We start from the raw sequence: 26,287 nt of genomic DNA on the forward strand, positions 1-26,287 counted from the left end.
TGTCTTGTTCAGTTTATTATATTAAAACCATGGACACTTACTACGCTGCGTCTTGGTCCGATCCCTGCTACACCTCCTCTTCAGACGAAGAGGAGGAAATCTGCCGTTACATTATCATTCAAGTCATTATTGTGGTGTCACTACAATGTTGTTGCTCCATCCTCAGTTTTCTCTCATCACAGCCATTGAACTCTGTTTTAAAATCCCTCATGATAACATCCCTGGGCAGTTTCATTCCTGTCCTGCAGCTCAGTTCAGGACAACTGTATCTTTAATGTGTCTGGGTGGTTAAATACATAACCTACAGCATAATTATTAACTTGACCATGCTTAAAGAGACGTTCAATGTCTGATGTGTTATTGTTACCCATCTACCAATCACTGCCCTTCTTTGTGAGGATTTCAAAAAGCTCCCTGGTCTTTGTAGTTGAATCTTTGCTTGAAATTTAATACTTGACTGAGGGACCTGACATATGTTCTACGTATAGGGGACAGAGGAAGGGTTAGTCATTCAAAAATCATGTCAACCCCTATTATTTCACACAGAGTGAGTCCATGTAACTTATTGTGTGATTTGTTAAGCCAACTTTTTACTCCTGAACAAATGTAATCTTGCCTAAACAAAGGGGCTGAATACTTATGCAACAACTATATTTTAGTTATGTAATAAAATAAAAAAAATATTCCACTTTGACAGAGTATTTTGAGTAGATTGTTGACAAAAAATTGCATTTAAATCCATTTGAATCCCACTTTGTAACAATAAAATGTGAAGAAATCCAGGGTGAATTTTGCAAGGCACTGTAAGTGTTTAAGCAGGGCCCTCTTGGAGTTTGTCACACCTCTGTAATCTCATTGAAAACAGAGAAGCAGTGCTCTACCCTTGCTATTCAGTCAGAGATCCTCCAGAAACAACACAGATTCAGTAGAACATTGAACACTGTCTTATCCTCTTCCCAGCATTGGCCTCCCACTATGCTGGGGTTGTAGCAGTAAGGGGGACTGGGGTTGTGGCAGTGGGGGGGACTGGGGTTGTAGCAGTAAGGGGGACTGGGGTTGTGGCAGTGGGGGGACTGGGGTTGTAGCAGTGAGGGGGACTGGGGTTGTGGCAGTGCAGAGGGACTGGGGTTGTGGCAGTGGGGGGCACTGGGGTTGTGGCAGTGGGGGGGACTTAGGTTGTGGCAGTGCAGAGGGACTGGGGTTGTGGCAGTGGGGTTGTGGCAGTGGGGGGGACTTGGGTTGTGGCAGTGCAGAGGGACTGGGGTTGTGGCAGTGGGGTTGTGGCAGTGGGGGGGACTTGGGTTGTGGCAGTGGGGTTGTGGCAGTGGGGGGACTAGGGTTGTAGCAGTGGGGGGGACTAGGGTTGTAGCAGTGGGGGGGACTAGGGTTGTAGCAGTGGGGGGGACTAGGGTTGTGGCAGTGGGGGGGACTGGGGTTGTGGCACTGGGGTTGTGGCAGTGGGGGGGACTGGGGTTGTGGCACTGGGGTTGTGGCAGTGGGGTTGTGGCAGTGGGGTTGTGGCAGTGGGGGGACTAGGGTTGTAGCAGTGGGGGGGACTAGGGTTGTAGCAGTGGGGGGGACTAGGGTTGTGGCACTGGGGTTGTGAGAGTGGGGGGGACTAGGGTTGTAGAGGTGGGGGGGACTAGGGTTGTGGCACTGGGGTTGTGAGAGTGGGGGGGACTAGGGTTGTGGCAGTGGGGGGGACTGGGGTTGTGGCACTGGGGTTGTGAGACTGGGGGGGACTAGGGTTGTAGCAGTGGGGGGGACTGGGGTTGTGGCAGTGGGGGGGACTAGGGTTGTAGCAGTGGGGGGGACTAGGGTTGTGGCACTGGGGTTGTGAGAGTGGGGGGGGCACTGGGTTGTAACAGTGGGGGGGACTGGGGTTGTGGCACTGGGGTTGTGAGAGTGGGGGGGACTGGGGTTGTAGCAGTAAGGGGGACTGGGGTTGTGGCAGTGGGGGAGACTGGGGTTGTAGCAGTAAGGGGGACTGGGGTTGTGGCAGTGGGGGGGACTGGGGTTGTAGCAGTAAGGGGGACTGGGGTTGTGGCAGTGGGGGGAACTGGGGTTGTAGCAGTAAGGGGGACCGGGGTTGTGGCAGTGGGGGGGACTAGGGTTGTAGCAGTGGGGGGGACTAGGGTTGTGGCACTGGGGTTGTGAGAGTGGGGGGGGGCACTGGGTTGTAACAGTGGGGGGGACTGGGGTTGTGGCACTGGGGTTGTGAGAGTGGGGGGGACTAGGGTTGTGGCAGTGGGGGGGACTGGGGTTGTGGCACTGGGGTTGTGGCAGTGGGGGGGACTGGGGTTGTGGCACTGGGGTTGTGGCAATGGGGGGGACTGGGGTTGTAGCAGTGGGGTTGTGAGAGTGGGGGGGACTAGGGTTGTAGCAGTGGGGGGGACTAGGGTTGTAGCAGTGGGGGGGACTAGGGTTGTGGCACTGGGGTTGTGAGAGTGGGGGGGACTAGGGTTGTAGCAGTGGGGGGGACTGGGGTTGTGGCACTGGGGTTGTGAGAGTGGGGGGGACTAGGGTTGTAGCAGTGGGGGGGACTGGGGTTGTGGCAGTGGGGGGACTAGGATTGTAGCAGTGGGGGGGAGACTAGGGTTGTGGAAATGGGGGGGACCACTGTTTGATTAGGCCTCCCCACGCAGCCCTTTGATGAGGCGGACTGTGGCATTTGTAGGCAGAAGTGTTCTCAGTTGGATATTCCTCTTTCATAAATGGCACAGGGTCATTGCAATTCCACATATCGCCACATCAATAGCCAAAAATTCCCCATTGTATCCTTTAACACATCTTGTAGAAAATTTTGATAGGTATCGACTTTTTCTCTCACAACAGGAATAGAACAATGTAGAATAGAGTAATAGCATTTCTTACAGCACAAGTTATCTTTTTTTTAAATTTTATTTAAAAAAAAACATTTTCCCATAAAGTTTCCCACCAGATCAAGATAAAACAAATTTGCACACAAAGCCATTGAACGGAACACATTGAGAGAAAGTGGAGCTCAAAGAGTCAGAACAGCCCTATGGTAACATGGCATGTAAAAAGTGTGAATCTGGCTGTGAGATGCAAAGTAGTTTATTGTTGCTCTCTGGCATCTCATTCTCATTGTCTCTCCCCATTAGCCTGTGACCAGGGGTTGGCAGACGTCGACAGTTTCCTGTGTCAGATGCCTGGTGTTTCAATGGCTGCCCTTGATCGCCTTATGACAGATGTCAAGGCTCCTGTTGAACGGGCACGCCCCGTGCCTCGGTGTGTCTGGCAGACAGCGGCCAGCCCCACGACACCCTCCCGCCCCACCTCTGCATCCATCAGTTTCCGACTATTACCTCCGACAGCCATCACATAAGCACCCAACGGTTCACATGCAAATGGGCCCAGACACATCAGTTTTGGAATTCTAATGCATCAGTCTTAAGCCTTCCACATGCTTTGGTTCGGCTGGTGCCTAGCCGAACTCGGCTAGGTGAACCGAACGAGTGCGCTCGCATACTCCCTTAAAAGACCTTTGCTTGAAAAATGAGAAAAAAGTGGCAATAGTAATGTTTGTCCTCAAAATAGTCAAAATGAATCTAAGATAACTAAAGAAATCTGTCATAAATGTTGACGTTTTAGCCGAGGAAATTTTAGTCCCACAATTTTACATCTAACCTAAGATGTCTAGGATGTTTGGTTCAGTATTTCTTAAATATTATTTTTCTTCATAAAATTGTCTCTCGTTGAATGACAACAAACATTTTAGTTGAGCTTGGTGTAAAGGGGCCTTATGTTTGACACAGAAGACAAGTTTTCAGTTACAGGAGAACATTAAGCCTATGTAGGTCCAAGTCTACGCAAAGCGTTATGTACTGTATGTAACTGCTCTTGCCTCATGTCTAATTCTCTAATCAACATCCCTGTCACTGTCCCTCTAACTACCAGGACATCGCTGCCATGGCAACGGAACATCTTTAGCAACATATCCAATCTCACAACTTCAAACACTATTTATAAGGTCTGGAAAACTAGAGGTACAGGTTGAACAGGTTGTAGCAGAACAATTTTAGCACAACTAAATAATAAACAAGCAAGTAGTACTTTGGAAAAAGTTAAAATCTAGAAATCTGCCCTCAACCACTACCTACTGCGTTGGTAAAGACGTGTTTGAGTGAGATCAAACAGCCCCTTTATGCACCTGTTAGATGACTCTGATTCTGACAGTTTGGACAAGCTGGATCGATCTGTTATGGCCTGAGGTTGACTACATGTAGGTTTTCCTATCATAATAAACATGAAGGTTTCAGGTTTAAAGTAAAACCTCAGTTAATGTGTGGGTTTAAGCTTTCATCATAAAGGTCCTTGTATCGCATGTCATGTTCCAAAATGTGCAGTTTAAATTTTTTATTTTGAAAACCGTAAACGTACCATTTAGGCCGGCTGGTGGACTTCACCACTGGAGACATGCCATCTCTATACAGGCTCTTGGTCTTGCTAAAGTTGACAATGTTGAAAATCACCCTCTGAAAGACAAACGTGAACATTCCATTAGATTGGAAGAATTCAAGAACAAGAAAAAGGGGATGATATGAAAAGGTAGAAATATCAGGTGAGAGCACTGAGAGGGAAATAGAGGAACGTTCATGATGCCAACACACCACTCATCAATTGTATATAATGACTAATTATTATGTCAGAGTAGAGATAAGAAAGTGAGCTTCAATACATTATAGTACAACACACTATAAAGTACAGATGAAAAGACTGGACATGTCTGTCAACAGATAGCATGGTGAAATGGTGGCCTAACAGATGATCATGCTGAAACAGACAGGCTACCATGGGGCCAGCTTGGCTTTAAAACCCTCATTCATGGCTGAGTGAGGGATATTTCCTACTCTCCCAGGAAATGCACTGGGACCCCCCTCCTCCGCCAGGATCCCTGATTAGAATCAGGGGAAGAAATATGGAGGGGGAGAGAATAATAAATATATAAATAATGATAATAATATCACCATGCAGTAAATGAATCCTATTGATGGACCATATCAAATTACCAACTAAGTCCAGGTGGTGGAAGTGAACTGTGTGCTACTGAAATCCTATTACAACACCCCCTCCTCTTCCCCCTCCCTCCTTGCCATCACAGGAGCAGGGATTGTGGCAGGCTGATTCAGACTTAGGTAAAATGACATTTAACTGATGTTCAGACTGGCAGCAGGCTCCTGTACCGTGGAGATAAGACCATCGCTGCTGGCATTTCAATTACACTTTACTGCCCTGCACATCTGTTGCCAGCCTACTTTCAGCTTTTCCTCAGGCAAATACATCCTCATTCTCTGCCTTACATTGGTAATCTTTCTTCTTTTTCTCCAATTCAGATTGTCTTATTCAGTGGCTGTGTCTCATGCCTGTAATCTATTTGTTAAGCGTCTGAACACCGAGGGGGAGCTCTGTACTCCACCAAAGCAGGCAGGCTGCAACAGTCTCTGTGCTTCTGTTAAGACAAGGTGATTAAAGAGGTTCCTTCCCTCTTCTTCAAGCTCAACACTAGATCACATTAAGACTCACACAAGGAAGAGAAGACAGTGTGTTCTTTGAAGTCATATTTCACTGAGACCCATAAACATAGAGACCTGTTATTGATTTCATTGCATGATGCACAATGGTGTTGTATCTAGGCAGATTCACTGTATCATAGTCCAAACTCATTGCAACAGCATGCATGCCTGAAAGTTAATCATCCAGCCAGCATACCTGTGAGGGAATTTATACAACATGTAGATGGAGAAACTGAGCGACTGTTCAAAAAACAGTAGACCAAACCACAGCATATAGGCCTACAGTACAGTGCTGATGCTGCTGTAAGGTTTGGCTCTCAGATTGATCACATCATTGGGGGGTTGAATTTCTTAAGCCTTTAAACCTTCACCCTTCACTGGCATTAACAGGGAGCAGAAGTGGCATGAGTGTGACAGATCTACACTGGAGGGTCATCATTCATCATCCACTTCGACACCGAGCCTCTCACATGTACCCTACACTGCATCATAGCTCATATGTGTCCCTGTCCTTTATAATGGAAAATCATCACTAGCCCTGATTGCCTCTCTGTGCTTATGCACACATTAATCTTTCCACATCCAAAAACTGCTGGTACTGCTGATGCTGCGGCTCACATCTGGATGTTTTAGCTGTGCTAGCTGTATTAGCTGTGCTAGCTGTATTAGCTGTGTTAGCTGTATTAGCTGTGCTAGGTGTACTAGCTGTATTAGCTGTGCTAGCTGTGTTAGCTACCATGAGGAGTGGCTCTCCAGCGATCCTTGCCAGTCTGCAGAGTCCTACAGCATCATCATCGAGGCCAATGGGAGATTGAGATGAGGACGAAAGAGGAGTCCAATTCGAGAGTCTTTTTATTTTGGGGTCATTAAGTGGTTTGTGTGGCCCACGCTGCCTGGAGCCCACTCATCACATGCAGGAAGACTGACTGGCGGTTGGGTGCTGTAGGCCCACCACTCTTGTTATAAACTCTGCCTACACCCAGGACCAATTTGGGTGCCCGTCTCCCTAGGTGCGGTGAGCACTGTCCTGGAAATGTAATTACACATTGAACAGTTTGAACAGATTAACATCCAGGCTGTCTGAGCTGTCATCTCCATGAAGCATGTCAAACCCCCCTATGTCCCTGTCACTGCCAGAGCGGAGCCCAAACAGGTGTCTCTCTGTCACCCTGCAGCACACACCATGATACAAGCACCGTGTAACCACTATGTAACCATTCGTTGAAGATTTCTGCCTTTGGCAAAACCTTTGGCGAAATAATGTAAAATGAATAAAAAACAAGAAATTCTACGTTGAGTACTATCTCATACATTTCTGAATGTTTTGATCTAGCTCCAATGTGTTGACTGTAAGCAGCAGAGAAGGAAGCAGTGTTGGGGAGTTTTGAACTACGTATAGTTCAACTACATATTGTCGTAGCTTGGTGGTAGTTGAACTAAATTCAAATCTTGGTGGTGTTTTCAGTAGTTAATTACTTTTTTGCCATGTAGCGGTGTAGCTAACTACTGGAAGTACACTTCTTTTGTTAAATGAAAATAAAATATGGATGACGTATTTTTTACGTAATCAGACCTGCCTAATTGTCACTTTTTGTGTTTAATAGGCTTAATTACATAGTCTGTTAACATCTGACCCCAGAGTGATCTCGGATTTAGTTATGATAATTTATCACAAAGTAGTTTGAATGTAGTAAACTATATTTTCTTAAAAGGTAGCTTTAGTGTAGCTCAACTTCTTCCAGTGTGAAGTAATTGGTAGCTTGGTCAACTATATTTTCAGAGTAGCTTCCCCAACAATTCCCCCAAAACAATTTAACATTTTAGTCATTTAGCAGGCACTCTTATCCAGAACAATTTACAAGAGCAATTAGGGTTTAGTGCCTTGCTCAAGGACACAGATGTTTCACCTAGTCAGCTTGTTAACCGCTAGGCTACCTGCCGCCCCTGACAGGCATCAGGGTAGTGAATGTGAAGTGTGGCCCTCACCTAATCACTGACCTCTACAGAAACACAGCACTCAGAGCTCCCAGGCCAGGCACTGATAACCCAGTCCAGGCTCCACACTAAAATAGCTCTATGTCAAACAGCGTTTGGGTGCAAAATGCTGTCTTTTGATACACATCAATCCACAGTGAGGCCAGCTCCTGAACTGAAACCAGCACTGAAATATTAAAGAGACGATTCTTAATGGGGTGGTAGTCTATATGGACAATGCAATCCCTTTACCAGTGGAACAAAAATACACAACATGTGATCTAGCTAGCTAGAAGTGCAAGTTGAGAGATCCAGGGAAGTGCAGCAAGACATGATGAATCATGATTCAGACTTCAGAGTTGAATGGTAGACACTTTTGTTTACATTGAGAATCAAGGGTCATGGGTACTAAGTAGAGTTAAGTGGTCTAGGGAGTGAACAGGAAGTGACTCATTGCCCTCTATGGAACACATACAGAACTGTAGAACCAGTGGATCTGTGTCTGTCTGGCTCACAGTACACAGCAAAGAGCCCCTCAGTCATCACTAGAAACACTCTTTTTACGCCATTTCGCCCGGTGGGCGGTGCTACAGTATACGTCACAGTGGGCGTGGATTTAAAAGTGCAAGGACTGTCAGATGCGCGTCCATGTTCAACGAGAACCCTCCGCTTGGGACCTCATTCTTAACCTCTTCACCAACATCACTATGGTGGGTTTATAAGTTATTGTTTACAATTGCATTTTCATATTAGTACATAATTGCTTTATTTGAACTAACGACTGGTCCAGCTACCAAGTGGCTGGACCAGTTTTCCCAAAAGTGAACGATGTGTAATGTCAAGTTTAGCTTACTAGCCAACCAACAATGTCAATGCCGCTATCAAGCCAATCTACTAAATTTACCTGAATTAAAAATATGACTAGATTGAATCTAATTTCACTGTGATTGGTTAGTCATCATGCAATAATACCTGTATACTCTCAATCAATGAGATTAATTATTTGCGTTTAGATGAACAAGATCAGAACTACTGAGCCTAGCCTACCCTTTACCCCTCCCTTTTCAGTGACTGATGTAAACTACAAAAAAAAGCTAACCAATACTTCAGGTCAGTATGATCAATGATCATGTATAAATACATTGATATGCATGATACGTGTGTGAGTTGTACAGTAGTAGAAATAGCTGCATTAGCTCTATGTGTGTGAGCATCTCTCTATCTCTCCCAATGTGATAATTCTTTTTTTTCTTAACAATAATGAATTTGGTATCAGCGTTGCTGGCTTAATTAAAACCGGTTAATCTGATGGATTTTGTATGTCCTTGGTCTTATTTATTTGTTTGAGGGCCTATACATGAGGCCAACTTTACCATATTATCCTGGAGGTATACTTACACACCCAGTCTCATTACTTTGTGTGAATGATATCTCTCTACTTAAAACGATGCAAAATTCAAATACAAAATCATTTGTTTAGCTTCTTTCAATTCTGTGGCTGCATGAAACAGGAAACATAACGTGAATTCAGCGATTACAATTGTTTACTTAATCTTTGTGGCTCCCTGACGAAACAGAATAACATCCATTACTGTAGTTAGGCTTAGCCAACAAGTACTCTATGGCTTAGCGGTGTGTTGAGTAGATTCTACGATCCGGACTTGAGCAAGTGCTTGGCTCGTTCTTGACCAATGTGTGCACCAATGACTGTGTATGGTGTGCACCTGTATGCGCGCTGAAATCTACAGCACCACCCACCGGGCGAAATGGCGTGAAAAGAGTGTGTCTCCAGTCATCACAGACACCCAGGCTTATTGTTCGTGGCAGCCTACCTGTTCCTCTCCAGCAGGCTTTGATCAGTCGATCGCTGGGAAAGCATCACCACCAGGCCAACATCAGATTCACAATGAAGTGACTGACAGCCCTGATGCCACGGCAGACAGGAATACAGAGGGGAAACGCAGGGGCGCCAGCAACAGTTCTTCCCTATAAAACACAGGGCTAGACCTCAGCCTAAAGATACGGCAAGGGTTACATTTCACGCTTTTAGTGCTATGTGGTATGCCTTTGAGGATTCACACAGTCAGAACACTACAATCCCAAGGCTTTACTCTATTGGTCCCAGAGGTGAAGGTCCTGTCTAACGCAACACAATCATGACCTGTGGTTAACCTCCCTTCATCACACCGGTTGTAAAAAAAACTGCATGGCCATGAGTTCAAGATGCAGAGGGACAGGGTTGTCTCCTGTGGGGGATTAGCAGGAGCAGGAGAGCTCTTTGCTTTGGAAGACCTGACAGTACGCTCACAAGCTGCCAATGTCAGCTCAGGGTGGCGGCCTGTGGAGGGGACGCTGACCTCAGGTTAAAAATATTACACTGTCAGTGGCATCTCCTGTTGTCTTCCTGTCGCCACCTGAGCTTCACATGGACAAAGCAAAAATAGGATGTTGTTTTTGGGGGTTTTGTATTGTTTTGAAATGTCCTCTGTAAAATAAAGTAATGTGAAGTCTCAGATACCTAACTATTGATCTGAAGACCTGCTGGGTAGCCTTTAAATGTCAGCTTTTAATTTCCTTCTCAAAAAAATATGTATTCAAAAGTCTTGTTTCAGAGCTATCAGATTACAGGAAACGGTGACAGTCATTTAAAGCAGCAGTCAGACCTTTTGTTTGGATAGGCATTCACAGCCTTTTGTATTGGTATCTATTATTTAACCAGAGAACCAGGAAGTTCACGCTTTGGGTCTTTACGTGAAAGGCAATCTATAAATCCATTGTATGGCCATGTACGATTCAAACAAGTTTAATTAGGCCTTTCCTTTGAGTGTCTGACAGTCAAGCTCAATATCCTCCAGACAATGTAGAAGGTCAGACATAGAGAGACAATAATACCCTCTGAGTTCAAAAAGCATTCCATTAACCTATTGAGGACATTTCTACAGCTGAGGCAATAATAATATAAAACTGCTAAAATACTTTGTATAACAGACTCGGCACTACTGCGCTATGGGCGCATTTTCAAGCATATATATACAGCATATAACTAAGTTACCATATGTAGCCTATAGATGCTTGTCACGCCCTGACCTGAGATATCTGTTTTCTTTATATTTTGGTTAGGTCAGGGTGTGACTAGGGTGGGTACGTTAGTTGTTGTATTGTCAAGGGGGTTTTGTATGTCTATGGTGGCCTGATATGGTTCCCAATCAGAGGCAGCTGTTTATCGTTGTCTCTGATTGGGGATCATATTTAGGTAGCCATTTCCCCTTTGGTGTTCGTGGGTTCTTGTTCTATGTTTAGTTGCCTGTCTGCACTACTCATATTAGCTTCATGTTTCGTTTTGTTATTTTGTTCGTTTGTTCAGTGTTCGTTCTTATAATAATTAAGAATGTACGCATACCACGCTGCGCCTTGGTCCGATTCATACGACGAACGTGACAATGCTTATATACAGTGTGAATATGTATGCATACTTTGAATGCGTTAAATGTATTGATTGTGTGTGTGTATGTTTTCCATGGTCAGCTTGCCACACTGCTTCAGATATGACTCCACTGCCTCCAATGTAATCGGGAGAGTGTTTCGATAGCTCTCAGGCAATAAAACACAGCGAGCTTTGACGCATGCTGTGAGCATGCAGCTATCTTTATTAGCCTGGTCTTCATTTCTCGCCAGCTGAATTTTCAGATGGATAAACCCTTAACCAGATAAATATGAGGAATATTGATATCTGTGTGCCACAAAGTATCTCTGTGCTCACACAACCCTACCCTATCAAACATGTGTCTTCTCCAACATCCACACAAGTAAAGAGCAGAGCGATGCATACTGACAGCCCATGCTTTTAATATATTCACCTTGGCAAGAGAAATGCCCATGCTCTAAATATTAAGTACAATCTCTGGTCTCTTGAGGAAACCTGGCTATTTCTCTCCTACTGAAGCATTTCCCCTCTATGATTCCCTCCTGTATGATTTAGAAGAGCTGCCAGTCCTACAGGTCCACTCACCTCATACGGCCAGGCTACAACTAATGACAGCCTCTACAGACAACAGTCTCCTGCTGCAGGAGGAGGACCAAGAAGATCGTCAAATCAAGAAATGAATAAACCTAATCCAGAGCCAACTGATGTTCCTCTTGCTTTAAACATGGCAGAGTTAATTTGCTCAGTCTAGCAGCTCTCTCTATCTCTTGCATCTCTTGCAGCATTTTTGCTCAGGGTCCCCCGTCAAGCCCACTCCAGAGCGCTGGAATTGTCAGAAGTGATGGATGACTATCAACCTTCTGCTGTCTTCCGGACCGCTCCTGGGAGATTTACAGGCCCGCTGACTACCAGGCATGAAAACCAATCTGTTTTTCTCATTCCTCCCTCTCTCCCTCATACCACCTCACTCTCTCTATTTCAACTGCCTCTGTTCCTAAAAGCTTTTCTAATGGAGAAAGTGTGAAAAACAACACAAATATTCACGCAAACAGAAAAACCAATTTGTCTCTTGAAGGGCATTCTTACCATGTCAGTACACCATAACATCTTTATACTGACTGGCTGGTCTCTGACAACCTATCTGGTGTCTCTACATCCAACTTCTCCACAGGCCAAGTCACAGAGACTACCCATCTATATGTATGGGTTGTAATTATAGCACCCGAAAGGTGTGAGGCTAATTGTGCTCTCAAAATAGTAATTACTTTATTATCATGACTATTCTGGTGGACATAATGATCGTTAGAAGGCATTATGTTAATGCAATTAAATGGTTTCATTCTCCCACTAATTGGGGGTATTTTCCAGGGTCAAGTCCTTAAATAAGCAAAGTTGCATCTAAACCCTCCTTTGGGCTAAAAACTGAATAGAGAACAGGAGTGGACTAAACTGTGTAACTCATATAAAATTCCAAGAATGTACTAACGTGATTGGACATAGACTATAATGTCAGAACAATAAGAAGACCACTTACGTGAGACTTATAAATTATTTTTGCTCATGCAAAAACCCTCTTCATCAGTCCTACCATGTCAGTAAAACTACAGATTGTACATTTAGGCCTACTGGAAATTTACTGGCCTAAGACATAGGTTGCAACTCAATCAATTTGATGTTGCAATTATGTTTTATATGACCACATTTGATCTATGACTTTTCAGTAAAAAAAATTAGGAGACTAGGAGACATGCTGAATGGTGGAATACATTTCTATTTAAGTATAGGGAGCTGACACATCTCTTCAGAAAAGAGGGTAATATACATAAATTAACATGTAAATGTTATTTTGATTGCAGTCTAATAACATGCAAAAGAGCGTTCTGACTAGCCTTATCAATAATTTGAGCTTGTGAAACGTGGCCACCTCCTACTCCTGACTGCAGTGGTACCTGAGCAAATGATCTCTAGCCTGTCTGTCAACCTATTACACAGTTTATGCTGAGGTTAATCAGACATGTTCACATTTTTCATTTATATTCTGCGGCTCATTAAATTCCAATGAAATCTTCAGAGGGCCCAAATTTCTCCCAGATTGGAATCCTGTTCCTGTGCTGAGACATGTTTATGATGTATTTAATTATGTTTATTTGTCTATCTATTTTTGCACTACAGCAGAGACCGGGTGGTGTGATTACCAAACATGCCATCATTGCAATGAACATCTAGACAGGAATGAAGGCTGAAGTATACCATCTCAGAGCTTAGCACACACACAAGCTGAAAAGCATCAGCTAATGGCGTCCTGGGATATTTTTAACCACTCTTACACTGAATCAATTCCCTGACAGAGAAGCACTTTTCTGGGAATGGTTTCCACTGCTCTGGCTGGGGTATGTATGCTGACTGGTTTGGTCATCCGTCTATATATCCCCACACAATGAGTTCCTATGCTTACCTGAAGGTGACCCAATGGAGCTGCTCAACAGTTTGAGTCTTTACCTTCGCTCTCACTGATCTGTCCACATTTAAACCTTCATCCTACAGCTTGAACTTCAAATCCTAGCAACCTCTGTTTAAAAAAACAATGATATTGTGAGGAGGCAGATGGGCATTGCAGAGAACCAATCGGGTCTTGCCATCTCTACGCCTGGTGTTGAGTGTGTGTGTGTGGGTTAAGTTGAGTATTTTAGATTTAGCTGCTGGAAGTGTTTCAGTCAAGCGCGCAAAAAATTGCAAGCATGAAAGTAAATATGTTATTTTGCTTTTCGCTCGATTTGCATTAATTACAAAATAGCCATTGGTCAATCCTGGCACACTGCTAAGAGCCATGGGGCGAAATATTAGTCATTTTGAGATGAATAATGCATTACTGTCTAGAGGGGAAGTGCCAACATCTAAGAGTGAACCCAGGATCCTGGCTATAAATAACAGGGCTGGACATCTCACAGAGCCCACGCCAGCAGGTGCTCTCTCATCTCTCTACTACGCACATGAATATGCAGATCTGAGAAAAGGCCAAATAAATAAAAGCATCAGGGGTTTCCTGTGATAGTAACTGATGGCATTTGACCCTGCTCCATTCTGAGGGGGAAGATGATAGATATGCCATTCAGTCTTACAGCTGTTCACACATCAACAGAAGCCCAAATAAAAAAATGTAAGTAGCACGGCTTTATTGCTCGTGACACTCTGGAGGGTGAAATGTCAGGGCCGTGGTGATGGAGAGGAGAGGGGGAGGTTAATGAGTGTCCAGCACCGTTGGCAGAGGCATATTTTCGGCCTTGACAATAGCACACCCCAAAATAACATAGACACCAATTTGAAGGGGGAAAAAGAGAACAAACCTTGGTCAACAGGACCAACAACAAGGGTGTCCAAGGACATCACAGTCATGACAACAGTGCTGCGTTGGCAGGAAGTGATGTCACAGGTCAACGTTTTTAATGCAGAGTGATCCCCAGGGGACTTGGACCCCACAGCCCTGCCGGATCAGCAGCGGCTGCTGAGAGAGCTCATTGTGAAAGGCTAAACATCTCTGAAGAATATCAATCTGGCTGCTGTGCACTCCTCACTCGTGAGGTAACACCCTAATTCATTTATCAGCCAGCTCTGTAGGGCCTGCTCCATGCTTTTTATTTCCCTCCTTCCCCTTCTTCTTTAACCCCTCTGTGTCTCGGCACATCCTACAGCAACAATGGCTGTGGGAGAGTATTGTAATGCGAGAGGTACACTCTGCCCCCATCTGTTGCTGCAGTGTTTGCACTCTGGCTTTGATTGAGAGGCTGTAAAAAAGCAATCTTCTAGACTAGGGCTCATCTACATGCACGCTGCGTGTCTGCCCACATGCCTCTGAGGGAGACAGTTAAAACATGGCACACAGTTTATTATGGAGCCATGCTGGTTTTAGCGCCAAGGGCCTCTTTGTTTGCAGATTATGAAAAAGGATCGAAAACGGACAACTCTGCTGCATCTGCTCGTGTCAACAGCTTGGAAAAGCAAGAGAGCAGAGTAAAGTGATGGTTGTCTCACACACCTTAAAATGAATGCACTAATTGTAAGTCGCTCTGGATAAGAGTGTCTTCTAAATAACGCAAATGTAAATGTTAAATGTACAGAAGTACAAGAAAGAGGACAATAGACAGACTCATCACTTGAAAAATGTGTTGAGATGTCTAATGGCTTTTTGTGATGCCTTTATAGCACTCCGCTAATGTAATGCATCATGACTCCAAAAATGCCTGCTCTTTATTGAATGCATGATCGCATTAACGCACAGAGTAACCTTTGCAACGTCATGCGTAACAAAAAGTGATGGTTTTCCTGCAGTTGACTGATTACAGTCTGATAACCATGGAAAACACCACACCCACCATCGATTCCCAGGAAAACAAATCAATAAACACAAGCACACACAACAGAAAATCCAAGAATTCTTCAAGCTCAAAACCTACAACCAGCACACCTTACAGCAAATCCATACCTTAAAGAATGACTGTAGCTGTTTCTTATTACATTCAGAACAAATGTTCCCTCATCCACCTATAAACAGACCACTATGTATCTTAGTTATGACACCACTCATGAAGTTATCTAGTTCTAGTGGAATGCATGATTCAATCATAGTGTAACATGGTTTACATTTTAAATTGTTGCGTATGAGCTGCCCCTACTGAAGAGTTGTTAACATTTCATTGCGGGATATATCATTAAATGGGAATTGGGGTGGCAGAGTAGCCTAGTGGTTAGAGTGTTGGACTAGTAACCGAAAGGTTGCAAGTTCAAATCCCTGAGCTGACAAGGTACAAATCTGTCGTTCTGCCCCTGAACAGGCAGTTAAATAAAGATAAAAAATACAGGAGAAAAACAAACATTTTCAATTTGTACTGCTCTTGTAGCTATGATAGTTTACATTTCCCATGATAAAAAGACATCCTATAAAACCTCTTGATGAGCATTTCTCCACTGACACACCATACTCATAAGTGTGTTAAAGAAAGGGATTAGTGAGTTGAGAATGTAATGCTGATTTATATTCAGTCTTTCACCTCTGGTCGCTGGGAGTGGGAATATCTCTCGATTGAAAGCCTTAAAACTAAAATATTGTACCCATGTCCTGATAGGCATGCCATTTGTATTAAACTAACTAAAGTACTATCATGCTGCATGATATTATCTGACTGAATATAACATAAAAAGCTAACAAGAACAAATTTGACATTGTATTTCGATATAGATTTTCCTCTGAAATAGGAGCACATTAGGATCACCGTCATTTCATTACATCCATATGTGCAGCACATACTAGCACTGCACATATTAGTGGAGGAAGACTGCAGGTAAGGTCACAGAAAGGTGAGAACAGACAAAACAAAGTTAGGATGAATGTTGGCTTACATGCCAAGATCTAAATGAATGGATGCTACAGTACCATACAAAATGAATCAACACAACATTTGTGCCCAAAAGGATCTGATAAATGCATAGATAAAGTCATCTAAACAGTCTTCTCCTCTCATATTTCAGTATAAAAGAGAGGCCTAATTAAATGCAGGAGTAAAACCCATAAAGATGCTAAAGAGAATATCAGTCCAGGAGATCAAATTAATGAATCCACCACATAGATAAAACAAGAAGAAGAGCGAGGGAGGAAAGTTTACACAGAATGAAAGAGGAGAGAGCGCAAGAGAGAAACAAAAAAAAGGTTTAGTTGATGAATCTGAGTTGCCATAGTGATAGGAAGGAGGTGTGTCACTCTTGGATATTAATAAGGATCATCAGTTTGGCTGCGTTCGTAAATTCACCCTGGCAACCTACTCCGATTTTAGAGCACTCTGGTTTGAGTGCCAGAGCGCAGAATAAATAGGGGAATTTACGAACGCCCTAAACTCGGTTGTTATGACAGGTGTAAGTAAACATCGACAAAAAAACGGAATTAAATTGTTGCCAGTAACACAGTTACAGTCATTAACCCTCTTGATAACAATAAAACACTCTAGCAGCTCTGCTGGTAAAATTAATGAGGTGTTCTCTCATTTGTGTCTGGAAATACAGTACATTCGGAAAGTATTCAGACCCCTTGACTTTTTCCAGATTTTGTTACGTTACAGCCTTATTCTAAAATGTATTAAATTGATTTTTTCCTCATCAATCTACACAGTGCACTCTGAACACTCCGAGAGCAAAACGCTCTGAATTTCAGAATGGACAATATGACAAGGCTCTGAATTTACGAACACTCAGAGCACGCACTGACAGTCTAGAGTGGATTTACGAACGCACCCTCTGTGTATAGTAGCTTTAGCTAACTGCTTTACAAGCACATGATTGGTTAATGGCTGAGACACCTATATGTGACACTTGCAGCCCGACTACTAATATCTCTCTTATGGAAACTCAAAGGAAACAAATCGAAGTAAAGCTCACATATGAGCAGCTGAAATAATGAGTTTGGTTGTTTCAGTCGTATGTAATCATTGCTCATTAACAGTTGACTTTAGAGATCAGATTGATTTGACTGGTTTATTCCCTATCTGCCATAAGGGGATTACAGGAGAGCTGACTTCTCATGTCTTAAACACAAACAGCCTTGGTATGGTGGAGCAACACAACCGCTGAGTCACACCATCAACAACGTGCTGCTGAATGGATACGCTTAGTGTGTGCAGGTTATCCAGCATTTTACTCTCCTTTTAACAACCAGTGTTTGTGCATTTTATAGAAAAAGTGTATGGTACTGAATGTTATGACTAGGTACTTACTGTTGAAGAGATTGTGATCCCTGTACCACTATCCAGCGTTCAAATTGAAATGGACTGATTGCAAGCTGCTATGAATGAGGATGTCTGTTGAAGGGCTAAAATGTACATGTTATGCTAAAATTCATGCTAAAACGGAAAATATCTATAGATTGTGTGTTAACAATTTTTATGATGAACATCCTCAAAAGAACAAATGTTTTTCAACATGTACATACATACAGTAGTAATTCCCCATGCTGACAAAGATTAAACTATGAGAACTATGAGAAACTGAAAAAGGTACATCAAATAATTTTCCCCCCCATGCCACAGTTGTAATAATTGAGCAGCGCTTTAAATATACATTAAAACTATGTAATTAGTTCTATGTTGGCCTATGATTGGCATTTTAAATAAACAATAATCAATCACAATAGGTTAAATAAGTCATTTGAAAGACAAAAAACTGTTTAAATGATTAATGTATTAGGTAAATCACATTGTCACGCCCTGATCTGTTTCACCTGTCCTTGTGCTTGTCACCACCCTCCTCCAGGTGTCGCCCATCTTCCCCATTATCCCCTGGGTACTTATACCTGTGTTCTCTGTTGCCAGTTCGTCTTGTTTGTCAAGTCAACCAGTGTTTTGTCTCAGCTCCTGCTTTTCCCCAGACTCTCTTTTTCTCGCTCTCCTGGTTTTGACCATTGCCTGTCCTGACTCTGAGCCCGCCTGCCTGACCACTCTGCCTGCCCCTGAGCTTGCCTGCCATCCTGTGCCTTTGACCCTAATCTGGATTACCGACCTCTGCCTGACCTGACCCTGTGCCTGCCTGCTGTCCTGTGCCTTTGCCACTACTCTGGATTATCGACCCCTGCCTGCCTCGACCTGTCGTTTGCCTGCCCCTGTTGCTGTAATAAAAATTGTTACTTCAACACAGTCTGCATTTGGATCTTACCTGAAACGTGATACACATTGGCTTGCCCTGGTGTGTCACTATTAATACAAAGATATTACTTAAAATTCCTATCTATATGAGCATTCACTTTTGTGGCATTCAAGGTTGTAGTTAATGGCCTATCTTGCAAACATCAAATAGAGTACGTTTGATGATTATTCCGTCTGATAAATCATCAGATAAAAACCTTTTCAGTATCATAATGGAAGGAACATCCAAATAATGAAATCAGATTCAGGCAACAGGACACCTGTCTGTGAACATAATGTAATAAGATAGATGCTTTAAAGTCTAAATTTACTGAACGATCTCTTTAAATACTGTCAGTCAGAGAAGAAGAGTAGAAGTAAATGTTCAGGGACGCATTTCAAGCAAGGACGGACATACACCAATCCTCTGTGCTTTAAAGGTTGAGTGGAAGTCACCCACCCAACCTCTAAAGCGTGGAGGAATGGGATTCTTAGGTCTGTGCTGAATGACATCACCTTTGCACACCATGAACAAAAGGTAGCGTGAAAGAGCACTGCAAATGGACTCGAGCTTGATTAAATGGTCACTGAGTCGGAAAGCAGCCCTGATTTGATCTGTGACCTCGCACCAAAATCTTTTTAAGAAAAGATTAAATGAATACACCTTTAAAGGAACCTGTGGGACGATGTCAGGTTCCCTTTGCCCCAAACACAGAGGTAGGAAAAATGGGTTTGAGGGCCCAGGGAGTCACTACTACATCAACTGCAAACACAAATGGCTGTCATTCCAGGCTCAGCACGAGCCAAAACAAGATCGTAGACGAGGGCAGCCGCGATCTTCACCACTCATGCAGAGCCTTCTAGGCACCACTTCAGTTTCATTAGAGAATAGCGGGCAATGAAAGAGACTGTTACTGATGGTTCAAAGGAAAGTGATGTTTGTTGACTGACCCCATTATTTTTTTCCAAAGCAAGTTGAGGATCCAGTTTTACTGTGAAACTTTCCACATCTAGGGGGGGCAGTGTAGCCTAGTGGTTAGAGCGTTGGACTAGTAACCGAAAGGTTGCAAGTTCAAATCCCCAAGCTGACAAGGTACAAATCTGTCGTTCTGCCCCTGAACAGGCAGTTAACCCACTGTTCCTAGGCCGTCATTGAAAATAAGAATTTGTTCTTAACTGACTTGCCTAGTTAAATAAAGGTAAAAAAAAAAAAAAAAAAAAAAAATCTACAGTAGTTCAACTTCAGTTCAGAGTGAGTTTCCTCCACAACCGAGTCTGAATAGCCTGCTCATTACATCGTTTCCGATGAAAAGTAATATTTCCCATGTCTTCAAGTATGTATGCCCTACTGAATCCTAACTTATAATCTATCTATACCATAATACTGTTCTACTTGAATAATGTCTTTCTCGTACCTCTCATAATTACCCACCATGCATCATTCCATAAATACTGTACCACACTGCAATGCATCTAAACACTGTAAAAGGTTTCCCAATAGACTTTGGTGATGAACCTGATAACTATTCTTTATCAAACACTGATTTAGTTGGGAGAGCATGAAGTTAAACATTAAACACAATAACTTTTGATTGAACCTTTCTTGTTTTCAACACCAGAAGAGTAATGTGCAGAGCGTGGTTTTCAATAACTACAGTAATTCATTTACTAATGCCAGTGTGGTATCAATCTCATTCTGCAAATTCTATTTATGCAGCTCCACACTGTACATATGTATTATCCTGCAGTGATATGAATGATAGAGAAACAGCCTATTACAAACATTTACTTAAGTCCTGTTTATGACTGCAAGACAAATGGTCTTTGTTTGTTGTTTAGAAATACCATCAAATCACTGTCGGTATCACATAAAATCACATGGCACACACATAAAGTCAATACCACTTTTTGGCTTTCAGTGGATGAAAATCTCTGAGATGGTAGTGCATAACGTGTGGTTAAAAAAAGTGAAACCCTCCATTGTTCTGTGGAACGTGGGGCCATCACTTTGGTAGACCCACATCATTTCAATCAGAGACAATCCAATCACAGGTGTTTTTATTGCAATCAGACAGAGAGGGGCTGGGACCTTGGAAGAAGTGAGCTGCTGCTTCAGAGAATTTCAGATCTGTTGAACAGCAGGGACTCAAATCATGTGTCTATGAAGTCTTGATTAGAACGACTTTACAGAGTCAAATGTAGCACGAGCACAAAACACATCATTTAGCGTTACATTTTAAGTGAAGAACACCATGCAAAGACGTCAAAGCTTTGTCAAGGGATTATGTAGATGCGTTTAAGAAACTCATAATAATCCATTCTTATCAGCCGTATTCAAAGAGGTACAAATTGGAATGGAATGGCTGACAAAGTTGTACAAGTGATTCTAGTAGTTTAGTGCTTCAGACCAAAGAGGACCACCAAACACAAAGTATAACAAAGTTTAACAAAGTAGCCTAGTCTTCACATTTGTTTGTCACACACTGGCTAAGCCTTTTGGAGCACTCCCTCAAATGTGGATTTGAGACAAATGTATACTTTGTTCAAATAAATTGTATTTTTACTACTAAGTGCAACATTTGACCAAGAGACAGACACCACTTTTCCATGTCAGAAGACAACGTTAAAGAAAATGTCAATGTGATGGTGTAAGCACACAACGCCATAGGGAGTCAGCTGAAAGTAGCCATTTCTAAGGGGTTTGCTAGGATTATGTGTGCTGAGGGCAGGAGAATGGCAGTGGAGGGAGAGAGATGTAAGGAAAGCTGGGAAGGGCTCATCAGAACAGGGCCAGAGCTTCAGGTAGCAGCTCAGACTTCCCACCACCACTCCCTGGGCCAAGGTTACCGCTCTTATGGCTAATTGATCTGCAGTGTTTTAATATGACTTGAAATGAGCTGTTCGTTATGCTAATAGGGGGCGAAATTAATCTGATGGCAGCAACCAGTCGTAAGGCCTGTCATTTTACTTACAACTTCCATTTGACATGAGTAACGAGCCCACCTGGCCCCTGGAATTCTGGAACCACGCAAATAAATCCTCCCTCCCCTAACCTCAGTGTGGGGATGGAGCGCATGGGAAGGTGACTTTCATGGAACAGCAGAGGGCTGACTCAAGCAGTCCTGGGCTTAGGCAGGCCACATGAGTCTCCTAACAGCCCAGCCTCTCTATATGGCGAGAGCAGAGGGTTTTTATAGAGAGCTGCAGCCTGTAATGGGCTGGAGCCAGATATCATTATCTCTGTGACTCAGGATAGAATTATCTTCCTCGTCTTGCTTTATTGAGTTGGATAAATATAATATCTCGCTCCGATCCATTATCTATTTATACAACAGACCCTAATGCATTCTGTCTTCTTTTGACGAATTCAGAATGTCAAAATCTATGAATAGCCATGCTATGCTATTTTTACATCAAGTTCACTAAACTACTAAAATGTAATCATAATTATAGTTAAGGAACTATGCAATGGTTACTGAACTTTTAATGTTTTACCTGCTGGACAAAATACAATGTACAATGAATTTCTGCTTTAGAAGAGTCTTCAGAGTGATTTTCTAAGGTACAATATTCAACCCATGTCAACACATATTTGAGTGTTTTGATCTGTCGAAAGTGCAGTAAATGAGAGGTGCTGTATAACAGGGATTCTCTCTGATCTGCATGCTGCAGTATTTCCTACAGCAGGTCACCTTGACATGAGGGGTGAAGGTGGTGTCTCACTCCTCTTTCCCTCGCTGGATTCGACAGGTAGGGAAATATATCAGCCAGGCATGACAGCTATGAATGACCCCCCCATCATATCCGGATAATATACTCCCCAATGCAAGCCAGAGCCCTTCAGCCAAGGTACTATGAAGCTCAGTAATGTCTAGTTGGTCGTCGGACAGACTAACCATAGTTCTCCAGCAGGAATTTAAGCATCTATGCCTGCATGCAACGTTTTAACAAAGATGGCTTGAAAGTGCCTTCTCTGTGTCTATCTGTCTGTACAATGAGTACCTGATCTGAAGTTGTCTAAAGTGTTACTGCAGTTAGATGCATTAAAGTAATTCAAAAGATGCAGTAGGGGTACAACACTAGAGGACAATTATTTGTTGTTCAGCACAACACCTTGCAGTTACTCCCTCAATAAAAAAATATTGTTTTGTTTCTGTCTAAGCTTGTGGTTGGACTTGTTCCTAAAACCATGACCCCATCACCGGCCCTTTAATAGCCCTATGTTCTCTTCTTATTTGTTTGCCTGTCTGTCCTGTCTGTGAGTGTTTTTCTGTATTTGTGGGGGTTTAGGGCTGGGACTGAGCCAGGTGTTTGGATCTCTGCTGAGTGTTCTAGCACCTTCTCCCTTCCTCCTGGTTTTATGTGACATCGTGCTGACAGGTCAGGAATGTAGGGATTAACCTGAAGAGATTTCTCCCTCTCAACCATATTGAGGTAGTGCCCTTGAAATTCACAAGGACACATTATGTTGCTGGATGCTGCTGGTGTTGTTTTCAAGCCCAGCCTGCAGTATATCACTGAGCAAGGCAACCACAAAACATTTAGAAAAATGAAATGATGATTTGAGCTTGACACTAATGAGCATGATCAATATCTTTGTTGTTAATATAGCGCCATAATTCACACCGCTTCCTCTGCCAACGAGTCTCATCAGTTCCGTTGAATAACAGTGGTAGTTGTCTTCTTTCTACATATGCAATTTCGGAGTTCTGCCACACATTTAGAGGTAGAGGTCAAGTTGAAAGAGAAGAGAGAAAAACTAAAGAGAAAAAGAGAAATGACTCATGTCCCTGTCAATGCAAAGCACCACCAGGATACAAAGAAAGCCATACTGCTTACCATTTGTTGAATTTTCTTGTGCCCAAATACTGACAGGTCTATTTCTCAAAAATTAAAAAAAAAAAGAGCCAGGCATAGCAGAGGACACCTAATTACCCAGCATTGTGTGGAACAATAAAGCCACCGATAAGCCACGATAGAGAAGCTAGTGAGTCTCTATCTCTCTGTGTGTGTCTGTGTCTGGAGATGGCTATGGGCAGTGAGATCTTGCTCCCTTTCGCCTGTGCAGCAGACAGTAATGAAAGTCATTCAAATGACTAATGTCTTCATTGGTGAAAAATTAATGATTTTTTTTAGCTTGGGTTAATGGACGTGTCAAACAGAGAAAATTAGTTGTTTGAAAGTAAATTACTGTAATCTATATTTAGTCAACTCTGTAGCCCCATCCCAGCAACCAACAGCAGCACCCTCCTCTCCCCGTCGTACCCGACCCCATCAGCCAGAGCACTCAGTGGGCGAAGCGCTGCCCAAACTTATTTCGCTTCTGCCACTCATTTTATTCATTTATGCATTTTATTTCTAATTTCTCATAATCCGCAGATAACCTTCTTTTGGGCTCAAATACCACATATACTGAGATAGACTGAAGCCATTTTGTCAGAGCTTTCTTTTTCTGTTACTGGAATAAAAGCTTAAATAAGAAAGAGGAAAGAGGAAAGAAGAGGAGTAAAGGAAATATACATGCCTTCAGGCTTAGGAAATGTTAGTCATATAAAACATGGCATTTTCAGCCGTCTAAATATATATGTCTGGCAAAAAAATATTATAATAATTACAGAAGTACAAAAAAGTGTCTTCTGCAGTTGGTCAATACAGGTGGTAAATCTGCATCTCGTTTGGAACAGATAGAGATTACTCATCTGACAACACTATTCCAGGGAATCCATAATTATGTGCATTGCACCAAGATTATTTTGTGCCGAGTCAAAAACCTCTGCTTGAGTAAGGTTACCAATTCTTTTAATAAAAGAACAGGAGAGGGTTGGCTTCAGCAATGCCAGCTGATGTGTCTATTTATTATAGAAGTAAACAGAATAAAGCTCCCTGAGCACAGAGAATTCAAAAATAATCTTAAAAGTTGCCACTGGGGGAGCCATTGATGTTTATATGTTCACATTACAGCTCTAATGGGCAAAAGTGTGTGTGTGTGTGTGTGTGTGTGTGTGTGTGTGTGTGTGTGTGTGTGTGTGTGTGTGTGTGCGTGTGTGTGTGTGTGTGTGTGTGTGTGTGTGCGTGCGTGCGTGCGTGCGTGCGTGCGTGCGTGCGTGCGTGCGTGCGTGCGTGCGTGCGTGCGTGCGTGCGTGCGTGCGTGCGTGCGTGCGTGCGTGCGAGCCACTCTCAGACAGCAGCTTGGCAGTGGCTGTGTGGATGCTGGGCCAGAGAGGTTACGTGGAGGTGATTGCACAAAAACATTATTGTGACCCTCGCCCCACTGCTGCCTTAGAAAACCAGTCACGACTTACAGATTATGATGTGTGTATGCCACTGTATCAATTTCAATGCTGTAATATATGTGCTAGGTAGATTAACTCAAAATGGCAAGAAAATGAATGTTACAACTACTGTATAACCAAATCTCTTTGATGCTCCCTTCCATTCCAGCTAGTATTCCCTCAACACTCACTTCAGCCCTGCACCTCCACAGATGCTCACATCAACACACAGCTCTGTTTTGCACCAGTTGAGGACCCTTCACACTGCTGCCTGGTGAAATAAAGAAATAACTGGTGTGAGAAGACTTATGATGACTGACAGACAGCAAACACAACCATGTGTACCTTGGGCCACAACTTGAACACTTTCAGATAGAATACCATTACCAGCCGTGGTAAGTGAGTTTGACAGTACTGTGATGAAACAGGAGGCAGCGCCAGGTTTCAAAGGGCCAGCTGCAGCCCACACAATACCCAGCACTGATTCACCCTCTCCTCTCCCAACTCTGGAGATCTGGCAGTAGAGCTGAGTCCAAGCCATATGTGAGCCCTGTGTGGATACCAGGCTTGGCTGGGCTGGGCACTCAGCCTGCTCTGCTGCAGTCACTGAGTGGACCTGGCTGGCTGATGCACAATCTCTCAGCAACAGGGTGTTCAGAAGGATGTTGGCTCCATGCTGTTTTTTCCAATCAGTCTCCTGTTCATAGTACAGCATGTGTTAGGCAGATAACAGATTCCTTTCACAGATTTATCAGTACAAAATTAAACATTGATTCTTTGGAGAGCACTATTATTTTGTTATGATAGGATGTAGCTAGACTATGTTGCTTTAAAGATCCACTATGCAGAAATCACTCCGCCATTTCCTGGTTGCTAAAATTCTAATACATTACATGACTAAAAGTATGTGGAAACCTGCTCGTCGATCATCTCATTCCAAAATCATGGACATTAATATGGAGTTGGTGCCCCCTTTGCTGCTATAACAGCCTCCACTCTTTGGGAAGGCTTTCCGCTAGATGTTGGAACATTGCTGCGGGGACATGCTTCCATAGCCCGAACTATGAAAAACAGCCTGAGACCATTATTCCTCCTCCACCAAACTTTAAAGTTGGCACTATGCATTGGGGCAGGTAGAGTTCTCCTGGCATCCGCCAAACCCAGATTCGTCCATCAAACTGCCAGATGGTGAAGCGTGATTCATCACTCCAGAGAACAGGTTTCCACTGCTCCAGTGGAGTCCAATGGCGGCGAGCTTTACGGTACTCCAGCCAACGCTTGGCATTGGGCATGGTAATTTTAGGCTTGTGTGCGGCTGCTCGGCCATGGAAAGACATTTCATGATGCTCCCGACGAACAATTATTGTGCTGACGTTGCTTCCAGAGGAAATTTGGAACTCGGTAGTGAGTGTTGCAACC

The 26,287-nt window shown here is 43.2% G+C and overlaps 1 protein-coding gene across 5 annotated transcripts in view; it reads right to left on the reverse strand.

Moving 5' to 3' along the window:
• Positions 1 to 26,287, reverse strand: part of LOC139541152 (cytosolic carboxypeptidase 6-like) — a 422,006-nt gene that overhangs the window by 267,979 nt on the left and 127,740 nt on the right. For all 5 annotated transcript variants that reach the window (XM_071345454.1, XM_071345450.1, XM_071345449.1 and 2 more), the window contains exon 4: positions 4,405 to 4,499. In XM_071345454.1, coding sequence (XP_071201555.1) covers positions 4,405 to 4,499 — 95 coding nt within the window. The remainder of the gene's footprint in view (positions 1 to 4,404; positions 4,500 to 26,287) is intronic.

The sequence above is a fragment of the Salvelinus alpinus genome, chromosome 16, assembly GCF_045679555.1.
Source record: "Salvelinus alpinus chromosome 16, SLU_Salpinus.1, whole genome shotgun sequence".
Classification (NCBI taxonomy): Eukaryota; Metazoa; Chordata; class Actinopteri; order Salmoniformes; family Salmonidae; genus Salvelinus; species Salvelinus alpinus.